General features: G+C 33.6%; 2 protein-coding genes and 1 long non-coding RNA gene across 6 annotated transcripts; 1 reads left to right on the top strand and 2 right to left on the bottom strand.

Moving 5' to 3' along the window:
- Window positions 1-876: 876 nt before the first annotated feature.
- Window positions 877-6,615, bottom strand: LOC100182910 (protein FAM161B). The gene is made up of 11 exons (XM_002128455.4): window positions 6,196-6,615; window positions 5,702-5,904; window positions 4,955-5,440; window positions 4,515-4,755; window positions 4,016-4,173; window positions 3,299-3,648; window positions 2,993-3,081; window positions 2,554-2,687; window positions 2,066-2,165; window positions 1,607-1,815; window positions 877-1,310 (listed from the first exon to the last, which is right to left on the bottom strand). The coding sequence occupies exons 1-11, from the start codon at window positions 6,325-6,327 to the stop codon at window positions 1,214-1,216; spliced, it is 2,199 nt and encodes a 732-aa protein (XP_002128491.1). The 5' UTR covers window positions 6,328-6,615; the 3' UTR covers window positions 877-1,213.
- On the bottom strand, window positions 6,597-9,073 carry LOC100180607 (trypsin-1-like). 3 transcript variants are annotated; one of them, XM_002122863.5, is made up of 7 exons: window positions 8,828-9,073; window positions 8,418-8,571; window positions 8,105-8,202; window positions 7,790-7,948; window positions 7,443-7,560; window positions 6,991-7,184; window positions 6,597-6,919 (listed from the first exon to the last, which is right to left on the bottom strand). In XM_002122863.5, the coding sequence occupies exons 1-7, from the start codon at window positions 8,922-8,924 to the stop codon at window positions 6,768-6,770; spliced, it is 972 nt and encodes a 323-aa protein (XP_002122899.3). In that variant the 5' UTR covers window positions 8,925-9,073; the 3' UTR covers window positions 6,597-6,767. The 3 variants fall into 3 exon arrangements, with proteins under 3 accessions (XP_002122899.3, XP_026692476.1, XP_018669670.1); XM_026836675.1 differs by having other exon boundaries at window positions 6,597-6,910; XM_018814125.2 differs by having other exon boundaries at window positions 8,418-8,568.
- LOC113474675 lies at window positions 7,480-10,214 on the top strand. 2 transcript variants are annotated; one of them, XR_003396363.1, is made up of 5 exons: window positions 7,480-7,582; window positions 7,811-7,939; window positions 8,091-8,205; window positions 8,422-8,616; window positions 9,809-10,214. It is a non-coding gene; the product is annotated as an uncharacterized LOC113474675 (long non-coding RNA). The 2 variants fall into 2 exon arrangements; XR_003396364.1 differs by lacking the exon at window positions 8,422-8,616 and having other exon boundaries at window positions 7,482-7,582; window positions 8,127-8,205.
- Window positions 10,215-10,330: the final 116 nt, after the last annotated feature.

The raw sequence follows: 10,330 nt of genomic DNA, 5'->3' as shown, positions 1-10,330 counted from the left end.
GTTTGAACTAACAAAAATTGTGCAGGTAATCAATATTGTTATCCATGGTTTAATATATGTTTGCTTGGTGATTGCTTTAACATAGGAGTTTATTATTTTAACAGAAGGTAAGGAAAGGGATACAGCATTTATAATTCTAACTATGTTTATACAATCATATTCTTTCAGGTGTCATTTTTGGTCAATCAATGGATTTATGAAAAGTTTCTTTTACCAATTTCCTAAATTATATCAAATTGAAACCGTACCTAAGCGTAAGTACTAACTTATATTGGAACCTATGTTATTTTACCCCAATCATTAGTATTAGAATTGACTTTGCTATATTATATTAGAGGAATTAATTTGCAAATAATAGGACATAATAACGATTAGTTTGTAACTTTTGATTATCATGTCATGTAGGCCTAAATTTTTTCTTGTCGTTGGGTGGGGCAACTTTGAAATATAAAATTTATACCAATGGCGTACTAAACCTGTCAACATACAAATATAAAACTTTCTGACTATTTTTTATTCTGTATGAATACAATATTACACAGTCAATGTGGCTCTGGACCAATTACAGCATAACATAACTTTTTTATTTATCCCTTCGAAAACGATAGCGAAAATTAAGGAATCTAAAAACGGAAAAAATAAAATAATACCTATATGCTTATTGATACTGGTCTGCAGCAGTAACAGCATTGAGCTATGAACCTGGTATGGTCTGATCACATGGCAACCACTCCAAGCATAATAAAATTATTGACACTCGTGCAGCATTGAGATATGAACCTGATATCTTCTGGTTACTATATGAGCACTCACTGTGCCAGCAGTAACCTACTGTATATTAATTTGTTTTATTTTTTACAAATTGCAATCTCTTTTCAGAAACACTATTTTATTTCCTACAAAACACACTGTGTAAAAATACGAAAGATAAAACAGAAGAACAAAATCTGTTAACATATCTTTTTGTGTCAACACTAAATTTGGCAAATTATGTATTACGGTAACATGGCACATTCGCACATATAACATAAAAATGCTTGTGGAAGTATTATAATTATTATATACAGAACTAAATAAACATTAATACTTCACAGAGTTTTGTTTCAGCAGCAGATTTAATGCACAATACTGTGTTGATCAAAAATTGGAATGAGAAAATTTGATCTGCCATTTTCGGTCGTGAAATAAATGTATAAAAGGTAAATAATTAAAATTAAGCGAAATCAACTTTTTTCTTTTCCCTTTCTACCTTGTCAGCCTCATCACAGCTAACATCTGAGGCAACTTGCTCCAGTGTTATGCCTTTTAAGCTGAGAAAAAAGGTTGCCGGTATGTTAAGTACAAAAAAGTGAAATTTTTAATCATCAACCATACTAGTTAAAATATATTTTAGTTTAAAATTGCAGTTTTGCTGCATGACATATTATAAGTCTGTAAGTGACTGTCAAATTGAAAAAATTTATTTATTTATCCCCGCGTGGCAGGGCAGCGACAGTCATTATAACAACGGTGTTTTGTTTCATACACCTCATACTCGCTTACGGGTTACCACATACGAACATAACTTACTACTTTCCAGGTATTTTTATGATTTAAAAAAAATCACCTGTCAAGAGTGTTGTCTGCTTCTGTAATATCTTCTTCAAAGTTATCAGAGTCGTAACTATCTTGTGTCAACTTCAATTCCTGTACTGACATGGGAGGTGACATTGAACTGGTGCTGTTACGAGTTTTACTATCCACAAAATCGTCGCTAATTCCCGACGTTTCAAGGATCTCACGGTATCGTTTTTCTGCTTGTGCCTTCGCCATTTTCTGAAGGAAAATTTCGATTAAAAACGTAAGTAAAGTATATTTGAGTTTTTCAAATGTAGTAAAAACAGCCTTTTTGTGATCAGATATATAACTGCTGCTGCTAACTATACTATAAATACAATATAGTGTAACAAAATTAACCATATGTACCTATTTAAAAACAGTACTGGCAAAAATAATAAAACCAGTTGGTATTTAAAATTAGCTAAATTAGCTATATAAATTAAAAATATATATCAAAAATTTTCACTTGGTTGTGTTGTTCAAATAGTAGAGGTCGTTCATTCACACGGTTTTTGACATCTTCCAAAAACTGATTGTATTCTATGTCACGTTTTCGCGCTTGTCTTCTGTAGAATTAATTTGAATAGCTTTAGAAAGTTTTTAAATAAGTTTAATGGGTACCTAGGCATTTGTTACTTTTTTACGTGGGGTTTTCTATGCTGTACATGTCAGTATGTCTCACTCTATTTTATATAAGTGAAGTCCGATGAATGACCCATTAACCCAGTATATCCCCAGACTATTAAGATGTGCTATAGCTAACTTTAATTGAGACTTTATTTGTATTAAAATGTTTTTTTTTAAATTGTATTTCAAACAAAATATAGTAACTACTGGATTAAAACAATTTCAGTTACCCATCTTTATAAATAGCAGCACTGCAGCAGGTCAAATACAATTTCAATGTATTTTCAATTATTTTATATTAAACTTAAATTAGAGGTCTCTACTTACTTATATTGCTTGAGTTTCTCATCTTGTGAGGCAGATAATGATACAGAGTTATCCACAGCTGCTGTCTTCATATGAACTTTCCGTGACATTTCTTTTCTTCGTTGAACTCTCTGTCTCTCCAATTCTTTTGTTTCCTAAAATAAAAACAAAATCCATTTTTTTGTTTTTGTTAAAGGTAGACTAAATAGGTCATTAAAATGTTGGTTTAATTAATTCCTGGTAGATCGTTTTATCTATAGTAGGTAAAGTAAGATAGATAGCTCACCATTAGAGCATAGTATCTCATATTTCCTAATGCTGTTTTTAACAAATAACAACACACTTTTATAGCAGTGCAGAAAATGGGTAAACAGTGTTGCAAATATTGCTGGCACAATATGTTATAGACACATATGGAGTAGGAAAATAATCAATAAAATAACTAATACTTTAGTAATACCTCTAAATCCCTTTCAGCTTGCTGCAACGATTGTTTCATTAATTCAAGTCTTCGTCTGGTAGAGTCAGTCATACGAGCAGGAATAGTATCTAAAAAAATTGTTTCAAAATGTTAGGAACACATCCTTCCCTGATGAAGCCTTGCCGGATGGCAGGCGTTATGTCAGAAATTTACTACCGTTTTCATCTTACATGAGCTGTTAAAAGATTATATACATTTTACATTATGCTTGGTAGCAATGGTAACAGGATGTTAAGTACGTGTTCACTGTTTTGGTCATTTATTTATGAAACCAAACCTTCTTACCAGATTGTACGAGTGGTTTGGTTGCTTTGAACCTCGGTGTTGACCATTTAGGTTCCGTCAAGCTTTTCTGTGGGTCAAATTCTTCATCCTTCTTTTTCGACCTCACATCGGTGCGGAGATTGAATGGTTTTACCGAGGTTGTCTCTACCTCCATCTTGCGGTTAAATGCTTCTATTTCTTCTCGCTTATGAAGAGCGTCAAAGTCCGGCATTTCGTGAGTTTTCGGTTGGAAAGAGCAAGCAGTCTGTTGATCTACGTCTTCTTGCCATTTACTTCTCCTCTGGAGCGCCATCATCTCGTGTGCTTGCATTCGAGGTGGTAAGGCTGATTTCCTGTATGTGTCTTCCGACCTAGGGTGTGGGTTGGCCTCATGTTAGTTGTTTAAATTAAATGAATGTAGCTAGTCCACCCTCATGTGGCGGGGCAACAACAGTCATTATAACATGGTTGTTTTGTTTTACACCCAGTACCACTGTGCAATGTTGTTGGACAAAAATATGGGCCAGGAACCTGTAGCCTAAATACTGTGCCTCACCATAGGACCTTAATACCATAGCCATACAGAACAGTATAATGTACACAAAGGTTCAATTAGCTGCTGGGTTTGACACCTATGTACTAATTCATAAATGGGCAACATGTTTGACTAACTCGGTCAGTGCAAACAAAAGTTAGTTTTCTGTACAACTTATTAAACATAGCACTAAATGTAGGTACCTCATTTTTATCTTAATCTTCCTATACAGTTCTTCTTCTTTTAATCTCTCGGACACGGAAACATCATGTACACTGTATGGAACGCCACTTGCTTCAAACATAGCCAACTTCTTTATTTTTCGAAGCTTTTTCTTTTCTGCTTCAAATTGCTCTTGTTTCTAAAAGCAAATACTTTAATTGTTTCAATTGACTCCAATGTTTCAGTGCATCCACCAACCAAGGTTTCCTATATTCTGTTTCTTAAAACATTTACTAATTTATAATATTTTAATTAAGAAGTGTGCCATGTAAACAGTCCTATAAACATGTATTATGACGCTTCTTTTTTGGTTTTCCAAACCACACCAACTTTAATATGAATTATACCTATTGCTATAGAAACAGCACATAATTATATGTTCTTGGCGTAATTAACAGTTATTCCACAAACACATTGACACCTTGCAAAGACAGTATCAATGGAATGACATAGATGACAACCCTAAACAACCATTGTTACCTTTTTCTGTAACTTTTTCTCATCTCTTTCAGCAAATGTAAATGGTTTCTGCAGAGCCATAAGCGTGGCTATTGAGTTTTCTTTATTAAATCTTTGACGCTGCTCCCGTCTCTCCACAATCTCGTCGTATAATGGAAGATAAATATGAGCTGGAGGCTCCCGTGCTCTGACCCTCATTGACATCTCTCTTTCAATGTTTTCCTCTTTTTCTCTCTCGCGAAGAGACACCTCCATTGAAGAGCTACAATTTGTAAAAAAAAGAAAATTTGAAAACAATTTTTTAAAAACTTACATCATCAATTGTCTTTATTGTAGTTCAACCAACTCTTGGGTTTAATTTGTTTCATCTTAGTTATCATTTTCACTATTTATGTTAGCACAACAATCAGTTAAGTTATATTGGAAATAATTCTGTTTTCAATAATTGCATCCACACTTACCGTGTATGATCCTTTTCTTTCTTTTGTTCTTCCCTTATTGTCATATTAAACGGCTTGGGTATCGTTATAACGGGTGACCATTCTGTTTTCTTAGCAGGGGCGCTTTTGGGCCTCGCTTTCTCTTTGCTCTTCGCTGGTCTCAGATTATCACGGTTCTTCCTCATGTAATCATGAAGAGAGAATTGCTCCCACATGGAGTGAACAACATCATCTGCGTGATCATTCATATGATCCCCTTCATTTTCTTCACTACTGGATAAATCAGAGTTTGATTTTTCCCGGTCTTCTTTTTCTCTCATCTCCTGTCGAAATCTTACTTCTTTTGCTTTATACCCAGGAATAAGAAGACCGTTTTCTTGGTCACTGTTTTCGTGTATCATGGAGTTATTTTTTCGGTCTAAGTTGTATTTATGTTTGAGTTTTTCATTTTCCAAAATTCTTTCTTTAGTTGCGGCTGGTACTCCTAACTTTGAATGGCATCTGGAGCTGCATAGAAGATGCAAATATTAAAAACAGTTAGAATGCAATGGATAACATAATTTAACAAGTTTGAATGAAAAAATTGAATGCAACTTATTTATTCTTGGTGGCGGGGCAACAACAATCATTATAACCTTGGTTTTCTGTTTCATACACATCATGCATGTTCACCACATATGTAACTTTGTGGGTGATGTTAAAAGTTAGTCATGATATTATAACTGAACTAAACCACTGATTAAAAATGACATTATAAGCCATAAGAACCTTTCACTTGTATAGAGTTGGCTTAATAGCTCCATTGTTTTTCCATGTTCTACTTTCAAATCTTCAAGACGCTTGTAGAAGTCAGCTGTTAATGTATGACGGTTGACATCAAATGCTTTCAACCCATCTTTTTCTACTGTTGTCATCTTTCTGAAGTTGGATGGTTCATATGGTTGGGTGGAAGATGTATCATGGCGTTTGCTCTGTTGTGTTTTTGGAATTTAAATGTATTACTCCTATAGGGTTTAAACTTGTTTCAAAAAAGCAAAAAAATATATATTTTAAATTCCTACATAGCGCAGTGCAACATCTTTTGATTTATTATTTTAATTCGACCGGCTGTGTGCAAAATTAATGCATTCATGTATGACTTAATTTACTGCAAATGTAAAAAAGTTGGTAGCTTGCAACCGAACCGGATGTTTGTCTTTTAAACTTATTTTAAACCATACAGTATTTTAAAACTGATTGTTTGTTACGCTATGTGTACAAACCTGCATTAACATACGCAACTGATCAGTTTCTTCTGCATCTCTGTCATGATGTGTTTTCCATGTTGAAGTTCCAGGAAACACCGGTGGCTTTATTGCAGAATTCGCCAATTTTGACATTGCATGGGGGTCCATTATAATGTATTACACGGTTCTTTTAGTACCAACCTTCTTTTTCTCTAATTGAGAGACAGTATTCTTGCTTTTACAGCTAATTTAAGTGCAAACACAAGATTTTTGTTTCTGAGAAATTTGTTTATGTATGTAACTAACTACAAGAAACAGCATTAAATCCAGCTGTTCGGCACTAACATAGAAACCTTTTACAATATATTACAAGCTGTTCTGAGACGATGGTATGTGAGTTATATTGAGCCCACTCGTTTAAACTATGCTCTCAGCTAAATCTGAACACATTTATAAAGTTTAATATGCATGCTTACAGCATATAACGTTTTGTAAATCACGGGAAATACAAGTAAAACACTGATTGAACTGAAGAGTCGTGCTCTGATTGGACTACATTAGATTATAACTAACCTACTTCTCCACAGTATTTCTCATAAAATAAATTATTAAATGAAAATATAAGGACACAGAATATAAAATATGGATAACCAAAGACAAAGTACACCAATATTCATTGCTAATTTCGGGTTGCTCGAACTTGTCGTGCTCGAAGACGTGCCCTCCGTTGCATTTGTTGTCACTGTTGGCTCTGTTGCCCCTAAACACAACATGTGAAAACTTCGTGTAAAAATAGATCTCGCAGAAAAGCTGTGGCAAAAAGTAACTTACCAACAATATCAGTATTTGCAAAAATCCAATCTACAAATTCCGAAACTCTCGTATACACTCCTGGTTTCTCTGGTCTGGCGCAGCCGTTACCGAAGCTAGTTATCCCTTGTAAGACATAGGTAGACGAAGAAGTAGCACATACTAGTGGTCCACCACTATCTCCTTGACAGGTATCGACTGAACCCATCTCGTATCTGTAAAAATTTTAATATTGTAACGTTACCGTTAGAGGGGCTGGTTGTTTTGCGTCGCCTATGCGTGTCGTCAGATTTTGATGCCTAATCGGTTTTGTTAATGTGTGGCACGCGCGCGGTTGTGGGAAGAGCGTATTTTTGGCGCTCTGCTTTTAGCAACACAATTAGCAGTTCATGCGTTTGATTACAAAATTTTAAAAAATTAAAAATCAACGGTTTTCACAAGCTAGTTTTCCCAAAAATGTGCAAAAGGCTCACCCTGCGCAGAATTGAACGTCGTATATTGTACTAGGTGAATACCAACTTCTGCATTGTGATTGACTGATAACAGGAACTTGCGCTTCGTGTAATACTGACGGTGACGAGGTTGCACTTTCTAAACAATGTAAACAAAATAGGTAAGTTTTAATTTACCAGTAGAGTGTTTGTTTGTCATTAACTGTGGAAACGTTCAGACCTACTGTATTATTTTTCTTGTCATTGCTGTTGGGTACTTGTACAAGTTGTACTTACATTAAAAACGCACAACCACCACACTATAGTCATTTGTATGATGATATTCTTTGTATAAATTTTATTCGTCAGACTACTAGACTAGTGTTTACCTGAAGTTTTGCCCCATCCAGTAATCCAGCATACAGTCCCAGTGGGAACGTTGATGCCTTGGCTTGGAAGTGCAATTGCTTTAATGGTGACTGTGTAGAGGATTGGCTTTCGAGTCTTCAACAACGCAATGTCGTTTTCAAAGGTTTTCGGTACATAGCCTTTAAATATTTGTAAATTAAAATTGAGTAAGAGTTAAATTGATGGCTTTGACTGATTATATATAACAACTGCAGCTAAAACAAGCTGTGGTTTTTGAGACCAATGTGTACCAATTGTATTTAACCCACTCATTAAATACAGAAAAAAGGAAACACCTGAGTGTTCGATTTTCCACAGAAGTGAATAAGATTGCGATCCAGCATCCAAGTTTTTCTGGTCGAACACACCAAATATTACATAGAATTGGGTTAACCTGGTAAATATACACATCAGTATTTATATTTAGATATATATATATTTTACTTGTGATTTGGTTAGCAATACTAAATATGTATAACGCACTTTTCTTGGTTATTTTACATAATTCATTTGTATAACCGACTGGACAGAAACCCCACAAGTTTGCCATTATTTAATCATGTTTAGTGTCTAATCTACTACATAGAAGCCAATACAATTTTTATTTACCCAGCAGTGCAGTGAGCAGCAGTTAACACGTATCGTTCAGAAATAAGAGAACAACCACAAAAGAATTGATTGGTTGGTGTATACACCAATAACCCTTGCCATGGCCACTTTCCCAGCTTAGAAATAGCTCCTCCAACTATTTTCGAATTGCCTGCTGAATCACCAACAACTTAATATTTATTACTGTACACAATAATAGGTAAAATGTATGCCCCAATTTTAGCTTCCGTTTTGTGCCTCACTGTAGGACTTTCCCCAATAAAGACCTATATATACTAATTACTACACATTAATATACTATTTAATATGGGTGAGGTCTTACGATTTGGTACAATATAGAAACCTTGATTTAGGCCCAGTTTGCCTATTTTCTCTAGACCCGGACATATTTATTTTAGTCAAATACTCACCTGATTTAGGAATACTGCTTTGACTTAGATTTATACACATGAACAAAATTAGTGAAAGATATGTTTGAACTTTCATCTTACCGAGCTGTCCTACCATTTCACAACACAATAATTTATCATATTAGTAAGTCTCTCACATGACCCAGCATTTAAAACTGGTCAAATCTTGTCATGAAAAAGGTCTATTTACTTTTCAATTTTACAATGGGAACATGTTTGTTTTAAGGTTGGGAAACTATTAAACCAAACAGCTTATGTAGTAGCAAGGTGTTTCAGGATAGCCTATTTTAATGTTGTTTGTATAGTCAAAATTATTTAATTGTCTATTAGAGGAAAAGGATTTGTCGCGAATTATTATATTTATATTATGGCTGTGCTACTGTCATGTATAAAATTTATATTCTTTGTACTGCTGTCATAAACATAAAAAGATCCAATATGACACATCTCAGTTTCTTAGAAATGTATTATATCGATATTTTTAAAGTCAAAATTATTGACCAGTTTGTCAGATAAAAATGACATTTATGACTGTTCTTTGTACTGTTGTCATAAACATAGAACCAATATTAACTGTAGCTGGATATACATCTCTGTTTCTTAGAAAATGTATTAAATCGGTATTTTTTTATAGTCAAAATAATTTAACTGCGATGACATGAAGGAGATTTGACGAAAAGTAACAACACATATGACATTCTTTATACTTTTGTCATAAAGTTCTAAAAAATCAATGTGTAGAATTGTAGAAAATCAAACATCTAAGTTTCTTCCATAATTATTTTCATAGGCCAATTTAAAAGTTTTATCCGAATTGAATAAAACATTAGTTTAGAATGTTTGTGGTTTAATAAAATGACAACCAATTAATTTAAGTATATACTATATATTTTAATTATGAATATATACTGCATTTATACGAATGTAGTTATACATTATTTCACCTAAGCAATTTTCTAAATAGAATTTATTTTTTTGCAGTTTGATGCCGAGCACCATAGGTTTCAGAACAACAAGCATGAGTTGGTGTTTATGGAAATAAATTCAAATAATGTCTTGATCTATCTTTTTTATTATGTGATCGTGTCTCACTATCGTTATTTTTTCCGATCCTGTATTGTTTTTTTTTAACTGTGTTGTCATATTATACTTTGCATTCATTTGACTTTTTGTGTCGTTAAACTTTCTACAATCAGCCAAACACAATCTAATTGCTTTGTGTGAAATTGCAACTACATAGTAATCTGTTTTAATGTTATTACTGCAACCATGTGTGGATTGCTTCTATAAAATTACTACCTTTCTGAAAAAAGAGTTAGAAATGGAAAGCTATGACTATCCAGAAATGTGTTGGAACAGCTAAACAAGTATTGTTAAATTTTATATATTCTACAGAACACTTTTAGAAATAGGGACTTAACTGTGACTACTTTTCACTTTCAAAATTTAATTTGTGCAGTTTTTTTCTTGTATATGTGACGAATTCGATTAGAAATAAAATAA

This window comes from Ciona intestinalis, chromosome 11 (assembly GCF_000224145.3).
Source record: "Ciona intestinalis chromosome 11, KH, whole genome shotgun sequence".
NCBI classification, from domain to species: domain Eukaryota; kingdom Metazoa; phylum Chordata; class Ascidiacea; order Phlebobranchia; family Cionidae; genus Ciona; species Ciona intestinalis.
The sequence above is the reverse complement of the archived record's forward strand: the minus strand, read 5'-3'. Positions and strand labels throughout refer to the sequence as shown.